General features: G+C 42.2%; 1 protein-coding gene across 3 annotated transcripts in view; it reads left to right on the forward strand.

The window, feature by feature from the left end:
• Positions 1–11,206: 11,206 nt before the first annotated feature.
• Positions 11,207–21,502, forward strand: part of SHLD1 (shieldin complex subunit 1) — a 78,887-nt gene continuing 68,591 nt past the window's right edge. The window contains exons 1-2 of one of the 3 annotated variants that reach the window (XM_045808787.2): positions 11,207–11,314; positions 21,247–21,427. In XM_045808787.2, the coding sequence (XP_045664743.2) occupies positions 21,250–21,427 (178 nt within the window). In that variant the 5' untranslated portion in view covers positions 11,207–11,314; positions 21,247–21,249. Of the gene's footprint in view, positions 11,315–18,321; positions 18,430–20,815; positions 21,151–21,246; positions 21,428–21,502 lie in introns of those variants that run through there. The other 2 variants (XM_087853745.1, XM_045808792.2) reach the window with 2 other exon arrangements.

Genomic DNA, 21,502 nt, shown 5'->3' on the forward strand with positions numbered 1-21,502 from the left:
CTCTTTGGTGTGTTTGTTAAAAAAAAAAAATGAAAAATTATCCCCCCCCCCCAAAATGTTCTGTTGGAATGACAAAGGTAAAAACCAGGCTGGAGGGAATTAAAGAGTGAAAGGAGGTAAGGAAATGGAGGCAGAGGATAGACAACCCTCTTGAAGAGTTTGGCTGTGAAGGAGAAGAGAGAACTAGGGCAACAGCCAGAGAAGGATGTAGGATGGAGGGATTATTTTTTCTTTTTATGGTCGATTCATAAATAGAAAGAGCAAATAGAAAATCCATAAGTTGATTTAAATACAAAAATTTAGATAAGGTGGCATCTCAAATCAATGGGGCTAAGACTTTTTACTAAATGGTGCTGGGATGCCTAAACAGACACTTGGAAATTCTAAAATTGGATCCATACCTCACATAATATACAAGAGTAAATTCCAAATGGGCTGGATATGAAAGTAAAAATGAAACCATACAATTCTAGAAGAAAACATGCAGGAGTTCCTTGATATCTTGAGGTTGGGTAAAGGTTTTGTTTTTGGTGGTTTTTTTTGTAATCTCTGCACCCGATGTGGGGCTTGAACTCACAACCCTGAGATCAAGAGTCGCATGCTCTTCCAACTGAGCCAGGCAGATGCCCCTTTTGTGTATGTCTGTATGTATTTATGTAGTTAGTAAGGGAAAAGTATGTTTAATCCAGATACAGTAAAAGAAAAGATTGATAAATGTTATTTAGAAACCTTTGCATGCCAAAAAAACAATAAGGAGGCAAACAAAAAAACATCAGAAGCAAAGCTAAAAGACAAATGACAACCTTGGAGGAAACATTTGCAGCATGCATGATATATATTATGTGTGTTACAGGTAAGGGAAGGGATATATAGATATAAAGAAGCAGTAGAGAGGGAGGGGAAGGGGAGGGTGGGGAGGGGAGGAGAAGGGAAGGGGAGGGAAGGGGAGGGAAGAGGAAAGAAGGGGAGGGAAGGGAAGGAGCAGAGAAGATCAATAGTGTGAGTATGGTGTGACCCGGCCAGGACAGAGGCTAGGGCATAGAAAGACAAAAAGGGACTATCAGCAGCTTCTGTGTTAAATGGACAAAAAGAGGATCTGGTTGGGCTTGGATGTTTAATAGCATTAGGAAGCAAGTTAGCAGCTGAAAGAAAGGAAAGAAATTTAAAATCATGGCGGAGGGAAGGAAACTGCACTGACCAGAGAAATGCCCAGAAAGACCAGAGCCTGCTGAGGGAGTGCAGTTGGTGAGGGTGAACTTACAAAGGAGCTCTTGTGCCCCATGAGGGACTCCCCCCCCCCCCCCCCCCCCCGCAGTCCTTGAGAGGAGAGTTGACTCTTCATTGTCTTCTTGGGGAAGAGTTCCTCCTAATTCGACTCTGTCATCCTGGGAACTTTTTCCCTACAGATCCAGGAGGAGGGAGGAAATGAAGGGGTGGTCAGCAAGAAGCAGTTGAATTTATATGAAAAATATTATGACCAACTCGTGCAGTTTGTCCTGTGACACAGGTGAGCAATGCCAGACCTGGAAAGAGGCAGAGAATTTCCAAAGGTTCAGCGAGAAACGTTAGAGACGGCTGCTAGGAGAGGGCTAGTGGTTAAGTTTATCTTATCACCTTCATTCAGAGCTTGGTCTCATTGCGTTTTGTTACGTGGTTTCAATGAATAAGCCCTTGCTCAGAGCTCAAAGTCCTAAGGCTTCTTAAGGTTGTTAATCTTCGAGATGGTTCTCTGAAGGGGTTGATACAGGGGGCGTGTCTGTCTCTTGACTGACTCCAGGTGCAGCACACATGTCGACATTTGCAATTTGCTCGTTTCTTCTTCCTTGCCTGCCTCTTCCCCCCTCCCCCCAGTTCCATTCAGTCGGCAGATTAAATATACAATAACAGTTTTCTGCTCTGAAAACCTCGTCACAGCCAGGGCTGGTGGGAATGACCCTTAGTTTAGTGTTGCTGGTACTCAGGGAATGGTAGGTTCTATGCTAAGAGAAAGAATGTGAATGGAGGGAGTTCTTTTTGCAGAGGGGACAAGGTATTCCTGTTTAGGACCTTGAGGGGCTTAATCAGAGCAGAATACCGACTCATTCTCCATGGAAAGGATTAGAAAATCTGTCATGACAATATCATTTTGAAGTAAAAATTTAAAAAAGCAATCTTTCGGGGTTCAGGGGTCCAGCTTGGAAAGACACGTCTGCATCTCGGCACTGCCAGAGCCCAGCTCTGTGTGTCTACGGGGCCTCAAAGCAGAAGAGAGAAATAATGCCAGTGAGTCACCAAGTGCTGCTCTTTGCTGGAAAACTGCTGTTCCCAGATGGGAAGGGAGGTGACTTCACAGGAAACCAAGCCAAAGTTTGAGTTATTTGTGCACTTGGAAAGGAGATGACCAGCCTGGCCTTGTTTAGGACATACTGACCTGCGAAAGACTAGTGCTCTTAGAGTCCTGGAGCTGCTCCAAAGCTGGGAATAGTAACTCTGATTCCTTTTAGAATAATCATATTCTTTGCTGTTTAACATCTTTTTGTGTCTCTCCCCTGGGCAGGCCCCTCACACCTCCTGACTTGAGAACTGGTGGACTTTCTAGGCATTACTTCCAGTGACCCAACTTGGAATTAACTGCCTGAGTGGAAAGCTGATGTGAAGATATTTTCATTCTGAAGGAGGACGCTAACAATTCAAAGGAATGAATTTCTAATGGTGGAACTCGAAGTACCTAGCATGACCAAAGCTGTTTTGGGACAGGATGTTCTACCTTGTGCTGTTCAAATGATTGAGGAGGTAGCCTCCTACTTTGCCCTCTTGAGAGGTTGGCTCTGCCCTTTGGAACTTCGGAAACATCCAACTCGTCATCTTTCTCGAAGGTTAGTGGATTTCAGTGCACTCCGAGGATTTACTGATAATGGGTATTTATAACATGATATTATCAGTAAAACCAGTAGGTAAGTGCTTTTCTCATCACTTTGATAGCAAAGGGAGAGAATGTTTCACACGTTGCCTTCAAGTACTGAGGGGAGGTGGATTTTATTACCTCCTCTTTATAGAACAGGAACATGAGGAACCCAGGAGCTCAACCTGCTGACTCTTGGAGTGTCCCCAGACATGAAGTGAGAGCTCTGCCTCTCTCACAAGTCTGGCTGGCTATCCACAACAAAGGAGGTAGCCAATTTAAGATTATAAGCCCAAAGAAGGGGGGTGTCTTCACATTTTTATTTTCTACATCAATCGGTTTGGAGCATCTGAGCTTTGTAATTACACATTTCTCCTTGTCTGTGCTCGTTTGCTCGTGATTTTTTCCCCCTCTTGGCCTTTAAACGAGCCAGTTTAGCAACAAGGCACCCTGACATGGGGTTTTATAGCACACACCAGGGATATTTCTAAAGCACACAAAGGATTTAGGTCACAGAAATCCAGCATAAGGCTGTGTCTGCTCTATTTTAATAATGTTTTAAAAAAATAGTTTATGAGTTCAGTGCGCTCCAGCTCATTTTTAAAAATTAAAACTTAAATCATTTTCAAAATTATAAATTATTTTTAAATCATTTTCAGAAGCCAGGAATAGTACTACTGATTTCTTTAAGGATAATCATATTCTTTGCAGTTTATATATTTTAATAATATTTAATCCTAGCCAGCCAGTTACAAGCTCTGTCACAGGTTACCTGCATTCTCTGTGTCTCTGTTTCCTCGTCTATGAAACAGACATAAAAAGAGCACCTTACTCACAATCTTGTTCTGAAGATTACATGAAGACATCCGTGTCATTAATGCCCTCAGCGCAGTCTAGAGCACTCCATCAAACTTAGCTATTGTTAGCATATTATAACTGTTTAGAATTACAAAAGGAATGTGTACTTGTTACAAAAAAAATTCAAACAATGTAGAGGTTTATAAAGTAAAAAATGATAGTGTCCACTCTTCACCCAGCCCCATCCAGTCCTACTTTCTAGAGATAGCCACTGTATATTGACCACAATTTTTCTACGCACATTCATGCAACGACCTTAGAACTTTGCATGCCCCATCTAACCACTGATCACGGACATCCTTCCTGAGCAGGTCCCCCGCAGCCCCGCCTTTACACAAGATGGGCATTAGCTCCTAGTCTGATTTGTCTGTGGGTCCAGTATGTATTTCGGGCAGCTTTTCACACTTCTGTGAGGTCAGATCTTCGCTCTTCCTTACACCTCCTGGGGTATGTATAGTGGGTAGGAAGACCTTCTCAGGGACCAGCATTTGGAAATACACTTCCCAGGACTGGAAAACAAAGACTTGCACAATTCAAGAGAACTTTTGGAACATACATTAAACTTTGTGATTCATTAGTGTGAGTGTATTTTACTTTTTACTGCAGAAGTTCAAAGGCTGAAATGCTTTTACGTATCGAGGGGAACGCTAACTTCAGCTAAAGACAAGAAATGCAGGAGCAAAGACACCCCACAGTCTGCACAGTCCTCTTCATGACACCCACAGGCTTGTTGTTGGTCATGGTGTGGAGTGAATGGGGGGTACAAGGCAATAATTCGGTGCTTGATGAAGTTGAAACTGCACTTTAACCAGCACCGAGTGTAAGAAGGTGGCTTTACCTTCAATGGCCTCATTTCAGAAGGTCATTGTCAAAGATCATGACAACAAAATCATGTGGAGACTCAAAATTCCCAATGAAGCCAGCTGAAGCCAGTAGCTCTTGGCACATTCCATCAAGTCCTCTGCATACTTGCTCACGTCTGGGCATTGAGACACTATCTTTGAGAACGTCACTCAAAGGCATTTGCCAAAAAGACAAGTGGATATTTAAAAAGAAAAAAAATTGAGTGATTGCTATATCTTTGACAGTGAGGTATTTCTATAAACATCTTACTACTCATGCTTTCTCCTACTCTTCCTTTTTCTCAGTAAATGCATACTGTGTCTACACAAAGCACAACTGGCTGAAAAATAGAAATTAAATAATCTTTTATCTTTGATTTACAGAGTGCCAAATAATTGGATCAATTTTAAAAAGAAGGCCTATTTTGAGGCCTTATAGATACTAATATATATATGTAATTCAGCAAACATTTATTTAATGTCCACTATGTCAAAATAATTTTGTGAGGAGTTGTGATATTTTTGAAGATAAAAAAGATAATCTCTACTCACAATCTAGTTATTTATATTCTTTAATATTTTCTAGACCTTTCAGGGAATAATTAGAAGAACACCAAGCAATGAGGAGCAGAATATTTTATAGTTTATGGTAAGGACAATTCTCTGTGTGGTCTATCACATTAATCACTCGCTATGCTCCTCAGACATATTATTTTTAAAGGCATCGTGTAGCAGTCAGCCACCAGGATGGCCTCCGATAAGCCTTGCCTTTGGCATAGTTTTCAAAGCCTTGTGTGGTCCTCTCCCGCAATGAATCAAGCCTAACTGACCAAAAGAATACAATGGAGGAGATAGCGCGGTACTTGGCAGGCTAGGTCTTTAAAGATATGGCAGCTCCCATCTAGGTCTCATGGATTGCTTACTCTAGCGGAAGGACTGGAATTTGGGCTAATGGTCAAAACCCAGCCTGCAGCTTGTTTGTATGTGTGTGAGCTAAGATTGGTTTTCTTCTTTTTAAAATAGGTTTTGTCTTGTTTTTTTTAAAGAAGAAGACGATGTGACAGACTAGAGGTGGCCCACAAGGCTTAAAATATGTACTATCTGGTCCTTTAGAGAAAGAGTTTGCTACCCCTACTCCGAGCAATGCAGGCACCTTGCTGTAAGGACACATATATGGAGTGTCCTGGGCCTCGGGTGCCCTTATGGAAAGGCCAGTATGGAAAGGAGCTGAGGCCTCCCATCCAGAGCCAACACAAGCTTGCTAGTCATGAGGGAACTGGCAGGAAAGTAGAGTCTTCAACTCCAGTTAAGCCTTCAGAAGATCGCAGCCTTACCTGCCATCAAATTGTATCCTCATGAGAGATGCTGACCCAGAACCATCCAGCCAAAGCAATAACTGAAGCCCAGAAACCTTAAGAGATAATAAATGACAATTGTTCTTTGAAGCCTCAAAGTTTTGGGGTAATTTATTATGCAGCCATCATAAATGGAATATATTGGGATGCCTGGGTGGCTCAGTCGGCTAAGGGTCTGCCGTCGGCTCAGGTCATGATCCTGGGGTCCTGGGAAAGAGTCCCCCCTTGGGCTCTTTGCTCAGCGGGGAGACTCCTTCTTCTCTGCCTGCTTCTCCCCCTGTGCTTGAGCTTCCTCTCTCTCTCTCACAAATACAGAAAATCTTTAAAATAAAAATAAAAAATAAATGGAATACATTATATATTGTTTAAAGTCCCCAAGTAAAATGCTCACTCACTTCCTTTAATAATTCTTAGAGGTGGGCAGAACATAAACACATAAAACTCTTCATCACCATATTGTATCTGATGATTTCTAAGCTTTGCAGTAACTACTAAGACCTCAGACATCACACCCCAATAAAAGTATAAGAATCAAATTATTTGAGGGCGCCTGGGCGGCTCAGTTGGCTGAGCATCTGACTCTCAATTTCAGCTCAGGTTGTGATCTCAGGGTCTTGGGATCGAGCCCCACATTAGGCTCTGCGCTCAGCAGGGAGTCTGCTTGAGGATTCTTTCTCCCTGTTCCTCTGCCCTTCCTCCAGTGTGCTCTCTCTCTCTCAAATAAATAAAAAAATCTTTAAAAAAAAGAATCAAATTATTTCTTTAGTATTTATAAGCATCACCAATTTGTAAATCTACAGTCGCTACAAGCTGCATTTCTTTTCTGCTGACATAATACTTTCATTATACTTGGCATTCTTCAAATCATTAATTTGGGGGGAAAGTGAATTTAGAATTGCTGGCCATCAGTCTGTCAATTACTCCATCAAGCAGGGTTTTGTTTTGTTTTGTTTTTTTTAAAGTAGTCCTGGAAGGCACTTTGTACAGACAAGAAAATTAAGGCTCACAGAGAGTAAATGACTACAGCCTCATTATTGGTTAACGAGAGAGCTAAGACTGAAGCCCAACTTCCTGACTCTAAGCTAAGGGCACTTGTTTCTTCACCTTTGAACGTAGGTAGTCCGGAGTGGCTCTGGATTGTAGATCAGCTGTGTCTGTCCCTATCATGAAATGGCACGTTAAGCCCTCACTGGTGTGGGGTGCCAGGAAATGGATGCTTTGCCATAGTGTCATGGACTGTCCTTCAAGCAATATTTTTAGTCTTTACCATTGTGCTAGTACTGACCTTAAAATTAAGGTCCAAGCTTATGTTCATTATAAATATACATTCTCCAAGTGCGGGGTATCCATTGGCAAGTAAAACCCACACCTTCACTTTCATGGATCTTCCAGTCTAGTCTGGGAGCTTACAGTCTGATATTTTTTTCTTGGTTATCCACTTATTGCTTAATTATGGTTTTATAATATTGTAGGAATGAAAAGCAGTAAGATGCTTTTAGACTCACCAGTTACTTAACCCTTGAACTTTTGTATGGTTTTCTTTCTTTTTTCTTAAAGCTAAATCCCCAGATGGGTGAGCAATTAGATCAAGGTTCAGAATGACAAAGACAGATAAAGTAACTGCAAGCAACATCATCCCACTTTGAAAGAGCTATTTTGGTCTTTCACCTAAAGTGACTTCTTTCTGCTGAAAGAGATTTGGCAGCCGCTAGCTTAGCTGATGGCAGAAAATTCAACCATGAAATATAAAGGTTTCATAGGATTGTGACATGACCCCATTTTATAGCCATTATATAATCAATGGCAAAACAGCAGGGGAACAGAAGTAATTTATACTTTACTTTTGGAATGCAATAAAATCTCTATTTTGCTGTCTCTAGATTTAAAGTCCTTATTTTGTTTTGATGATGACTTCAATTAGTTTTCCTTTCTTACGCACTAACCAGTCGAAAGTGGTAAGAAAGGATGGTCAGAGGCATGCTACGTGGCAAAGATAAGTCACTAGACACTTCAGAAATTTGCTCCAAGAAGTCCATCAGAAAGATAAAACCTCTCCCACAGGAGAGTACAGAAAAATTAGTTGATAAGCAAACAAACTTGTTTTTCAAGGAAAGAGTGACAATGGCAAAATGTTTCAAGGTTTGTTTCACTGATACACAGGTCAGGAAGAAGTTATGTTTGTTTTTTAAAAAAAGATTTTTAAAATTTCTTTGAGAGACAGAACACGTGTGAGCACAAGCAGGAAGAGGGGCAGAGGGAGAGAGAGAGAGAGAGAATCTCAAGCAGACTCTCCCCTGAGCACAGAGCCCTATACCTGGCTCGATCCCATGACCCCAAGATCATGACCTGTGCCATAATCAAGAGCCAGCCCCTTTATCAACAGAGCCACACAAGGGCCCCAAGAAGTTATGTTGTTGAGACTTCTTGGATGGCTTGAGTTGGATGGCAGCGGGGAATGGAGGACACCTGGGAAGAGACTTATCCATTCATGCATATAAAACTGCTTTGTGGGGTACCGGGCTGGCTCATTGGGAAGAGCATGCAACTCCTGATCTCGGGGTTGTGAATACAAGCCCCACATTGGGGGTAGAGATTGCCTCATTAAATAAAACTTTTTAAAAACTAAAAAAGGGGCACCTGGGTGGCTTAGTCGTTAAGCATCTGCCTTCGGCTCAGGTCAGGGTCCTGGGATCGAGCCACGCATCAGGCTCCCTGCTCAGCGGGAAGCCTGCTTCTCCCTCTCCCACTCTCCCTGCTGGTGTTCCCTCCCTCACTGTGTCTCTCTCTGTCCAATAAAGAAATAAAATCTTAAAAAAAAACAAAACTAAAAAAACATTTTTTTTTATGCTTTCTGAACACTTACTTTTGTGTGAGTCACTGGGCTGGGATCTGGACTACAAGTAAGTATGAGATAGACATGGTCCTTGTCCTCAAAGCAGTTACAGTTAGTGGGAGAAACAGAAAGGGCAAAGGAATTTAATCAGGGTAAATGGAGTAACTCGGGGATTCCTGGAAGGGACAACTAACACTCATTTGAAAAGTCAGAGGTTTCCTGGAAGAATACCTTAAACCTGAGATCTGAACGATGAGAAAGACCAAAGAAGAATGTCCCTAAGGAAAGAAATTGTATAGGTAAAAAGCTCAGAGGTGAAAGAGAGCAAGCACGGAGTATTTAAGGAAAAGAAAATAATGCAGAGGTGGAAGGTTGGGGACAGTGATGAGAGATAAGGTCTATGGGTCCTCTAAGTCTACAGGTCCTCTAAGTCTACGTAAGAAGTTTGAGATTTAGCCTGAGGGTCAGGGAGGGGTGTACTCAATCTTCATTTAAAAACAAAACAAAACAAAATAACAACAACTGGCTGCCAGAGTTGGAAAGCTGTTGACATCCAGGTGACAGATAATGGTGAGCTGTACTCGGAAAGTTGCTGTGAGGATGGAGAGAAGGAAGAGATAGTCAATAAGTCTTTAAGAGAAAGAATCAGCGGGGGAGGACTTGATTATGGATGGATACAGGACAAGCTGACAAAGGAGGAGAAAAAGTTTCTGACTTGGGCAACTAAATAGTCCAGCTCAACTGAGACAGGAGACACTGGGGTAGGAGTAGGTTGATTGAGAGGTGGTTGAGAGGTGGGGGAAAGTTGAATTAAAGGTGGCCAGAGGATATGTTGATTTGACTCTCAGCAGATGAGGCTTAGCGGTTTAGGAATCATCTGCATAGATGGGAAAAGAGAAGATTCAAGACAGAATCCTGAGAAAGGCCCACAGTGAAGAAAAAAAAAAAGTTTGTTAAGGAGATTTTGATGGATTTTTTGAGAGAGGAAAGAAAAAAATTAGAAGAAGGTAGTATCAAGGAAACGCAGGGACAAGAGTTTTCCAGGGGGAAGGAGTGATCAACAGTGTTCAATGCTATCGAACACCAGGTAGAAGCATCAGACAAACTCCAATTGAGGGACATTCTACAAAATAACTGACGTTTAAAAATGTAACACCAAGAAATACAAAGAAAGATTGCGAAATGGAGATTAAAAGAGACCAAAAAAACATGAAAACTGAGAATGCAATGCATGATCTGGGATTTTCTTTTGCTGTATCTTCTATCATTTTTAATGGTTATATAATAATCCAGATAATTAAGTTCATTCAATTATATTTGAGTTAGTCATTTTATGAAACAAACAGGAAAGTAATTTAGTATTATTCCAGGCTTTCTCTGCTCACAATCTATGTTACTTTAGAAGAGTGTTTTCGTGAGATACATTACACCAAAAAAGGTGAAAAGTGAATCTATACACTTTGATTACCATTGCTGGAAGAGAAAATGAAATTTACAGTTGCTGTGTTAGGTTTGTCTGAATATGTTTTCACTTCTGTTTTTGTCTTTAAATTTGCCTTCAAATTTGGCATATGGTTGACAAAACCTCAGCTAGCATTATTTAAAATATTCATCTCAAGTGAAGTGATGAGGGAACAGAAGGCAAGCTGAGGACAAAACACAAGCGGACACCCTGCAACCTCTCCCCACCCCCACTACTGGGTGGGATTTGTGATGTTCCTCGAGGGAGTTCCCAACTATCTTCCTGTTAATGCCTTACTAGAGAGAAAAAAAACCTTAACTTGACAATGACAAGGCCTCCAGCATCCTGTGAATCTTCTTTAACATATGAAAGTATTTTCTCAACCTCCCTTTTTCCTTACCTCCCCCTACCCCATAGTATATATTCAGCCACTCCTCACAACCTCAGGCAGCAGCTCTTTCTGCCCACGGGTCCTGTCCCTGTGCTTTAATAAACCACCATTTTTGCACCAAAGAGGTCTCATGAATTCTTTTTTGGTCCTCGGCTCCAGACTCTACCCTACCGAACCTCACCTATATTCTACAACCTCATCAAAGGACTCCCTAATTTATGGGGTTCTATCCTAAGATAGGCATCTGTAGGAGGATGTGAATGTAAAGGACTCTTCCAAGAAGATGGCGAAATGGGACAATAACCTTCAGTCTCCTTTCTACAGTTATGGCTAAATTGCCTGCAACATACTAAAATATTTTCATTGTCTCTGTTAATTTCTCTCTACTCTTTATGTTTTTTAAAATGTGGACATTTAAATTTTTTAAATTTAAATTTAAGTTTTTTTCTGTTTCCTTTCGTGTCCACCAGGAGCATTTATCAGTAAGCCTTTAGAAATTGCCCAAACTGTCAAGGGGGCAAAACTTCATTGGCTAGAAGAATGCCCTCAGTCAAGATGGCTGCGGCTACCTTCCCTTGCCCTTGCTTGCCCTCAGCAAAGGTGGCTCCAGTGACTTCCTTTCAAACTGGCTTTTCCCATAACAAATATGGCGCCTCCGCTTCCGGATTTCGGTGTGCTGCTCTTGCGGGTCGGTGAGTATAATGGGGACTTTGCAATTTTTCTCAATCAGTTGTCGCCGCGGACTGAGGAGTGACCTGGAATTGGGAGTAGACAGGGGGTCTGCACAACGCATCAGATCGTTCTCTCATAATTGGGAAGTTATGGCGGCTTCTCCTGGCACACTTCCAATCTCCCCCGTCCCACCCCCTCCTTCTCCCCAACAACACAAGGCCTTTGCAGCCACCTCTTCGGGGAAATCCCCTAAATTTGCAGGCAGTGTGACCGGATGTCCTTCCGTTCCTCTGCTCCTTTTTAAAAAACCAGCTTTTATATATATGTGTGTGTGTATTTATTTATTTATTTATTTATTTAAAAACCCAGCTTTTTAAAGATATAATTCACATTCCATAAAATTCATGTGTTTAAAATGTAAAACTCAGTGGCTTTTCATATATTCCCAGAATTGTGCAGCCACAATTTAATTTTAGAACATTTTCATCACCCTAAAGAAATACCCTGTACCCATTAGCGGTCTCTACTCACCCTGACTTTCAGTCTTAGACAATACTAGTCTACTTTCTATAGATTTGTTAGTTTGGAATTTGATACAAATAGAATCATACAACCTGTGGCTAAAAGATAAACTGAGGCATATTTAAAATTCTAAGTTAATTCGAGCAAGAAGCGATTCGAATTGGGCAGTGTCCAGAGGCATATTTAAAATTTAAGAATTCGGGGCGCCTGGGTGGCACAGTGGTTAAGCGTCAGCCTTTGGCTCAGGGCGTGATCCCGGCGTTATGGGATCGAGCCCCACATCAGGCTCCTCTGCTGTGAGCCTGCTTCTTCCTCTCCCACTCCTCCTGCTTGTGTTCCCTCTCTCGCTGGCTGTCTCTATCTCTGTCGAATAAATAAATAAAATCTTTAAAAAAATAAAATAAAATAAAATTTAAGAATTCGATGCCCAATTTGAATTGGGCAGTATCCAATCTAGCAGGTAGGAAGGAGCTCTGAGGAGCTGAACAAAATGGAAGACTTATAGGCAGAAGGGAGCAGGAACAAGAAGTAATACTAGGCCAAAAAAGCGGGTTGGTTATTGCAAGGTTACATCTCTTTAGGGGATGGCAAGGATCTGTCTGGCAGATTACTCAACTAGTGCTGATCAGGCGATTCCTGACTGGTTGTGGAGTTCAGCACAAGTGACACCATTTTGGATCTGTTGTCTTGTTTTTTAACACTAGCTTCTTATTACTAAGTGTAATATTTTCAAAGTTTGTCCTTGTGGCATTTATTAGAACTTAATTTTTTTATTAACCTGAAAAATATTCCGTGTGTGGATAGACCACATTTTATTCAGCCATTCATCAGTTGGTGGACATTTAGATTGTATCCACTTACTGTTTATCATGGATAAAGCTGCTGTGAACATTTGTGTAAAGTTTGTGTGGACATGTGTTTTTATTTCTCTTGAGCCTATGCCTAGGAGCGGAATTGCCAGGTTAAAATGTAACCCCGTTTAACCTTTCGAAGCACTGCCAAACTGTTTTCCAAAGTGCCAGTGACTTTGTATGTGGATGTCCAGTTGTCTCAGTGTTGAAAAGACTGTCCTTTTCCCATGAAATTGTTTTGGCACCCCATGGAAAATCAATTCTCCATAACTGTAAGATTTTACTTCTGGACTCTCAGTTCTAGTCCATTGATGTATGTGTCCATTCTTATGCCAGTACTACACAGTCTTGATTATTGTGGCTTTTTAGTAAGTTTTGATATAAGAAAGTATGAATCCTACAACTTTGTTCTTTTTCAAGATTGTTTTGGCTGTTCTGGGTCCCTTGCATTTCTGTATGAATTTTTAAAACACTTTTGTCAATGTCTGCAAAAAGAAAAAAAAAAAAGTCAACTGAGATGCAGCTAAGAATTACACTGATCTGTGGATCAATTTGAGCCATATTGCTATCTTAAAATATTGTTTTCCAATCCGTGAATATAGTTATGTCTTTTCATTCATTTAGATTTTTAATTTCTTTCAACATTTTTTTAAAGATTTTATTTTTAAGTAATCTCTACACCAAACGTGGGACTCAAATTTATAACCCCAAGATCGAGAGTCATATGCTCTACCGGCTGAATCAGCCAGCCACCCCTCTTTCAACATTTTTTTTTTTTTTTTAGTTTTCATTGTACGTGCCTTACACATTTATATTAATTATATTCCCAAGTATTTTATTCTCTTTGATGCTATTGTAAATGGAATTATGGTCTTAATTTTAGGATTGTTTATTGCTCATGTATGTAAATATTTTTGCATATTTTTATTGCTAGTGTAAAATCATTTGCATATACTTTTACTATATTGATCTCGTATCCAGCAATCTTGTTTAACTTGCTTAATGGTTCTACTGGTTTTTAAAGAGGATCCCTTGGGGTTTTCTATCTGCAAGATCACATCTTCTGCTAATAGAAGTAGTTTTACGTCTCTCTTTTGTGAAAATCTTTATGGAAGACTTTTATTTCATTTTCTTGCCTAATTGTGCTAGCTAAAACCCCCAATATAATGTTGAATGAAAGTGATCAAAGCAGACATCATTACCTTTTTCCTGATCTTTGGGGGAAAACATTTAGTCTTTACTACGAAGTATGATGCTAGTTATGCATTTTTTTAAAAAAACTTATCAGATTGAGGAAGTTCCTTTCTATTTCTAGTTTGTTGAGTATTTCGATCATGAAAGAGTGTTTGACTTTATCAAATGCTCCGTGTGTGTGTTGTGATTTTTGTCCTTCGTTCTACTATAGTATATTAGATTGATTGATTTTCAGATGTTAAAACAACTTTGAATTCCTAGAATAAATTCCACTTGTCATGGAGTATAATCCTTTTTATATTTTGCTGGGTTTGGTTTGCTTGTTTTTTGTCAAGGATTTTTGTGTGTCTATTCATAATATCGGTCTGTAGTTTTTTGTGATATCATTGTCTTGTTTTGGTGTCAGGCTAATACTGAACTTAGAGTAAATTTGGACGTGTTCCCTCCTCTTCCATTTTTTAGAAGAGTTATCTAGGTGAGGGAAGGACAAGTGCAGTAGGAGGAAGTTCGGCTTATTGGAGAACCTGAAGGAAAGTCATTATGCTTGAAGTCTGGAAAGCAGTGGAGGTTGGAGGATCTGGGCTAAAGAGAAATTTCTAGGTGGTGATTAATGTCTCAGAGGAGGAAAGTAGAGAGAGCCTTGGGCTAAACATGGAGGAAGTCCAGTTGGGGATGGAAGATGAGCCACAGAGCAGGCAGGAAGGAACAAAGGCAAAGAGATGGGAGGACAGTCAGGAGAGTGGCTCCCTGAAAAGCAAACAAAGGATGGCAGAGTTTCTAGAAGTTATATGCTGGAGTGATTGAGTTGGTGGAGATGTGGAAATGAGCCAGTTCAGACTCTTGAGAAGTTTGTGGAAAGGAGAGGAGACTGGCTGTGGGGAGAGCAGGTGTCAAAGGTTTCCTTTTCACTTTTCTCTCTTTCTTGACAACTTTTAATGTTGATATGATTTTTTAAAAATAATGTGTATATTTATTTTTTATTTAAATTCTGTTAATTAACATACAGTGTATTATTGTTTCAGAGGTAGAGTTCAGTGATGCATCAGTCTTATACAACACCCAGTGCTCATTAATCACTTGCCCTCCCCAGTGTCCATCACCCAGTTACCCCCCCCCCCCAGCAACCCTCAGTTTGTTTCCTATGATTAAGAGTCTCTTATGGTTTGTCTCCCTCTCTGATTTCTTGTTTTATTTTTCCCTCCCTTCCCCTGTGATCCTGTTTTGTTTCTTAAATTCCACATATGAATGAGATCATATGATAATCGTCTCTCTCTGATTGACTTATTTCAATTAGCATCCTACCCTCTAGTTCCATCCATGTCGTTGCAAATGGTAAGATTTCATTCCCTTGATGGCTGAGTAGTATTCCATTGTGTGTGTGTGTGTGTGTGTGTGTATCTCACATCTTCTTTATCCATTTATCTGTCGATGGACATCTGGGCTCTTTCCATACTTTGGCTATTGTAGACATTGCTCCTATGAACATAGGGGTGCAGCTGCCCCTTTGGATCACTACATTTGTATCTTTGGGGTAAATCCCTAAGGCAGGAAGGTGTGTATAATTGCTGGGTCATAGGGTAGCTCTATTTTTAACTTTTTGAGGAACCCCCATACTGTTTTCCAGAGTGGCTGTACCAGCTTGCATTCCCATCATAATGTTGATATGATTTTATGCCTTCAAAAAATTGCAAGACTAGTACAAAGAACTCCCAAACAACATTTTCTAGATTTGCCAGTTGTCCACACTTGCCCCATCCATTTACTTTATCATTCTCTGTCTCTGTCTCTCTCTCTGTCTCTCACACACACACACACACACACACACTTAGAACTATTTGAGAGTATGCTGCACACAGTATGTCCCCTACCAATGAGTGTTTGAGTGGCATTTCCAAAGAACAAGGACATTCTCTTACATATTAGGTTTTGTTGAAAATGGGAACAATTTGGGCATGTTGAACTGTCCAAGTGAAGGTCCAGTGGAACGGAAGTGAGAGAAGGGATTATCGTCACTGAAGGCTGGTTGAAGGGTCCGGAGAGTGGGATTTAAGGCGCAGGTGGAGGGTTTGGACTTCGCCACCGGAGGGATGGCTCTCTGTTGTGAAGAGAGGTGAAGTAGTGGGCAGATGTGGGAATCTTTGTTCTGTTGAATAGGGGAGTGGAGGAAGGTCCTCTCTGCTGGATTCTGTTTCCTTTGTCAATTAGGGAGTGAGCAGATCTACTGAAAAGAGCAGGGAGGTGTGTGAGAGATGGGAAGGGCTGAGTTGAAGAAGATTGGAGAAAACACGAGAGTCAAGGAGAGGGGAAGAGGGAGTTATGAGATAAACATCTCAAGATTCATATGGCCAGACAGCCCATTTCAGGCTGCTGCTCATTCATTTAGCGTGAGCCAGCTTGTCCTATTCGGTGACTCACGTCTAGCACTGGAGAGTGGATAGATAAGTTGAGTTCATCTAGGCTGGAGTTTTGCCAAAGGAGTGTGATAAAAGGACAGAATGGTTAGGGAAGGGAAGATAATGGACCATAGAATACACTGGAAAAGGATGAAAGAAGTAAAATGGCTACTGAATGGGAAGTAGAAGGATAAATGGATGAGAGATAGGCTGGGAAGGTAAGAGCCTGTAAATTGTTTTTTGATTATTACTATTTCACTTATTGGAGCTAGATGTTATTGAGCATGCATTCTATACTGAGTATTTTACGTGCATTCATTTCATATAATTCCTATGACAGCCCTGTGAGGTAAGCATGGTCATCAAGCCATTTTCTAAAAATGGCTTTCTTTCTTTCTTTCTTTCTTTCTTTCTTTCATTTCTTTCTTTGGAGAGAGAGAGCACATGGGTGTGTGTGAGTCGGTGGGGGCAGAGGAGAGCAAGAGAGAGAATCTTAAGCAGGCTCCGCACCCGGCACAGAGCCCAACACAAGGCTGGATCTCATGACCCTGAGATCATGATCTGAGCTGAAATCAGGAGTCAGACATTTAACCGACTGAGCCACCCAGGCGCCCCAGGCCATTGTTACAGATGAGGAAACAGATGACCTGCCCACGGTGACACAGCTAAAAAGTGACAGCAGGGGTTCAAACCCAAATCTCTCACTCCAGAGACCCTGTGCATCTCTGGACCTTTCTTCAAAGCTTCCCAGCTGTGTTCCCTGCTTCCCTCTTACCCTCCTCGGACTCATGCTTCACTTTGCTAACAGCGTGAGCGTGTGGAAATGCAAATTGATCAGATCATACCCTAACTCAGAAGCTCTTGTTACATTTAAATGGAAATAATGTAATACAAAGATGAACTGACAGATGCATGGAGAGTTGGATAGATGGACAGTTTTGTGATAAGGAAAATCACAGAAAAATGTTGATTGTGAACTCTAGACGGTAGCTATAGAGATAGTCATTGGATAATTCTTTCCACTTTTCTTCACGTTTGAAAAATTTTCATGTAAAATGTTGGGAGGGAAAAGCCTTGACTGAAAAAAGAAATGACGTTAAACAGCTTTTTGTACGGGGACCCTGGCTGACTTGGATTCATAGGTCTGTTAAGAATCCGTAGTCATGGAAGATGGCTGTCTTTGCTCAGCAAGCAGGTTTTAATGTATGGAGAGACTCCAGTATTGGGAAAGAATGCTCAAATTGTGTAACTAAAGTACTTTTAAGAGAGGAGAATAAGCTCTTCTGGAGAAGGAAGTGGAACCACCTATTAAAAGTTTTAGGGCAAAGATAATCATTGCGAAGTGCCTGAGTGGCTCAGTCGGTTAAGCGTCTGCCTTCAGCTCAGGTGATGATCTCCGGGTCATGGGATCGAGCCCCACATCAGGCTCCTTGCTCAGCAGGGAGTCTGCTTCTCCCTCTCCCTCTGCTGCTCCCCCTGCTGGTGTGTGTGCTCTCTCTCTCTCTCAAATAAATAAATAAAATCTTAAAAAAAAAGATAATCACTGCATTCTACTGTGGTTGCAGACGGTAGAAAGGGTCTCAGCTGTCCTCGTACTTGCTTCCTCCTGTGCACTCAGAGCTCCAGATGTTTTGTAGTCACAGGTTCTGACTTTGTAAGAAACAGGATTCTGTCTTTCAGTGGGCTTCTTTTTTCTTTCTTTTTTTGGTAATGCATTTGACATTTAATACGAGCGATTCTAAAAGAAAAGATAGATGTCACATCAACGTGCTGTTTGTTTTCAAGAAGGATTCCTTTCATTTGTACCACTGATGACACTCTTGCTTGTTGGGTGATTTCAAGGCTCCTTTTCAGGCAGGCAGGATCGACCCCTGTCCTTCACTGACCTGTTTTTTTCCCTTCCAGGAGCTTCTGGAGCAGTGTTGGGTAACATGAGGGGAGAAGGAGGAGACACAGATGCCTGTGGTAGAGGTGTTTGCTGAAACTTCTGGCTTGGTTGGCTAATATAACATGTGAAAAGACAGGATGTTCTTGCTTCTTTCAGAACCTTGATCCCTCTGCTTCTTTCAGAAGCAATCAGCTGCTATCTTGGCTCGCTTTCTGCCTGAGCGAATGTCCACAACAGCATGTGACCGGGTGTCCTCAAACAAGAAGAATCCTGCCAGGCCTCTCTCTGTTGATTTGTTTTTATACACCCCTATCTTTGTCTGATCAGGTGGTTCTTTGGGCTGTGCAGACGCAGGAGGCTGGGAGGTCTTGGAGCTGGGTGCATCCTAGCGTGGTACTTTCTAGATGAGTTTTTTTGGGCAAGTTGCTCTGCTTCTCTCTGTGTCTGACTCTCTGACTGTAAACGACGGTAGTAGCAGGATTACCTGCTTCATAGGGCTGTTGTAGATACAGCTCTTAGCACAAGGCTTGGCGTCCAACACACACTGGATAAATGCGATCTGCTCTTACTATAAACTTATTCTGAAATTGCTTGTTTCATTCAAGCATATGTCTTTGAGATCTTTCAAGTTCCAACTGTCATTTTAACAGCGGCACCGTATTCCATAATTTGGAATACTGCCTCCTCCTGAAACTGTTCCTCCTCTAATCTTCTCTAACTCAGTCCATAAAACCATCCCGTCATAGAAGCCGCTGCTCCTTGTTGACTCTCAGTTTCTCTTTAACCTCGTTATCCATTCAGTTATTAAGTTCTACTCTCATTTTAGTTCCTAAATATGTTACTTAATCTCTCCCCTGCTCTTGATTGCCCTGCCCTTGGTCACACGCTCCTCCTCTCTCACCAGGACCAGGGCAGGTGAAGGAATCCCTATTGCTTCTGAGATTGCCTGCCGCTGGGCTGAAGCCCTGCAGATGCATCTCCCATCCCGCTGCCCGGTCTGCAGGTCTGACCGTGTAGCTCTTCTGCATGGCTCTTGGCAGCCCGTGGCAGTCACGATGCATGGTGGTGGCTATCATATGATTTACTGATGACGACGATTTATGAAATTTATGAGGCAGAGAGTTGCAGAGGGAGGACACCTTATTTTATTTCATTTTTTAAGTTTTTTTTTTTTTTTTTAGAGATTTTATTTATATTTGCGAGAGAGAGCAAGAGCACGCTGGCACGAGCGTCAGGGGAGGGCCAGAGGGAGAGCCCAACGCAGGACTCAATCCCAGGACCTTGGGATCATGACCTGAGCTAAAGGCAGATGCTTCGCTGACTGAGCCACCCAGGTGCCCTTATTTTATTTTTTTAGGATCACCAAATTTTTTTAATTTTTTATTATTTATTTATTTTTTTATTTTTTTAAAAGATTTTATTTATTTATTTGACAGAGATAGAGACAGCCAGCGAGAGAGGGAACACAAGCAGCGGGAGTGGGAGAGGAAGAAGCAGGCTCATAGCGGAAGAGCCTGATGTGGGGCTCGATCCCAGAACGCCGGGATCACGCCCTGAGCCGAAGGCAGACGCTTAACTGCTGTGCCACCCAGGCGCCCCTATTTATTTATTTTTTTAAGATTTTATTTATTTATTTGACAGAGAGATAGCCAGCGAGAGAGGGAACACAGCAGGGGAGTGGGAGAGGAAGAAGCAGGCTCCCAGCGGAGGAGCCCGATGTGGGACTCGATGCCATAACGCCGGGATCACGCCCTGAGCCGAAGGCAGATGCTTAATGACTGCGCTACCCAGGCGCCCCAGGATCACCTAATTTTTAACGAGGAATGTCCAAATGATGAAGCCAATAAGCCGCCTGTGTGGTCTGTAGAGCTCAGCTGGAGAGTTTGTGTTTCCATGTTGCTGACAGTGGCTGGGCCTTGCTGTCCTTCCATAGCTGGCTTGGGAACAGGACAGAGCCCCACGGTCATCCCGCTGAAACCACAGGGCTGGTCCCTCCCCACTTACCCATGCGTGACTCTTCTTCGACTCTCACTTTAAACTCCCGACGCCCCATGCTGGTAGTTGCCCAAGCTGGTCCTACTGGTGCTACGCGGTCCACCCGCCATGGTCTGGCCTGCCCCTTGCGTGGCGATGACCTCATCCAGAAAGCTTGCTGTGCCTTTCTGGGTTCTCCTCTGTCTTGTCCTTGGGTTTACAGGATAGGTCTCTGTGTTTGGAGCAACTTGAGGGAAGGGTCTGTTACACTCACCTTTGTCTGCCGAGGGTGTGGCCTGTGAAATCATTGACTGGATGCGTGTTCGGGTAGGCCGCAGGTAATACAAATCACCTATAATCTCACTCTTCAGAAATTAAACCACTGAATTAATTACCATTGAAGTTAATTTGGAATATACCCTTCCAGATGCTTTTTAAAGCTATAGATCTGTAGATTTCTCACTTGTACACACACACACACACAGACACACACACACGCCGACACCCCACACATGATATTGTATTTTATAAAATCTGGATCAAATCCTACCTATTGTTTAGAAATCTTTTATCCACATAATGTATCATGAACAGTTTCTCGTCTCATTAAATGGTCTTGTAGTCCTTGGATTATAGTGCTACCCAGTGTTTCATCCTTATCAGACATGCAGCTTATTCTCCAGCTGAAATCATTATTATTTTTTTAAAGATTTACTTATTTATTTTAGAGAGAGAGAGAAAGAGCATGAGCAGAAGGGGCAGAGGGTGAAGGAGAGAGAATCTCTAGCAGGCTCCACACTGAACGTGGAGCCTGACGTGGGGCTCGATGACCCCCTCCCTGACCCTGAGATCACCCCCAGAGCTGAAACCAAGAGTCGGCCGCTTAACCGACTAGGCCACCCAGGCGCCCCTCCAGCTGAAATTATTAGTGGTTTCTCTCTGTGCTGAGAATATTTGTTTCTCCTGATGAAGAAACATGGTAAACAAGTACTGGGTCTGAAGTAAGGCCGAGGAAGACCGTTACTAACGGGCAGGTAAAGTGCTCTGGGACTTTGGCCCTTCCAGCTGTGGCTGAAATGGAAGCCCCGCTTCTGAAGCCTTTTGTGTTGAATTGTTTTTTTCCGTGGCAGGACATGGCGACCCAGGGAGCCACTCCAGGCAGCCAGTCAGAGGAGAGCAGTGCTTTGGACTTGCCGCCAGTTGATGACATAAGAGATTACGTGCTGCAGAGACCCCACCAGGAGGCCGACAGCGAGGCTTTTAGTTCTGTGGAAGCCCTTTCTCTTCCTGGCTCTTCTGATGTGGATTCAGGTGAGAAGCAGAGTTTAAAACAAGCTAACATTCACACACACACACACACACACACACACACACACACACACACAC

Source organism: Ursus americanus, chromosome 22 (assembly GCF_024610735.1).
Source record: "Ursus americanus isolate L20-20 chromosome 22, mUrsAme1.1.p, whole genome shotgun sequence".
NCBI lineage: Eukaryota > Metazoa > Chordata > Mammalia > Carnivora > Ursidae > Ursus > Ursus americanus.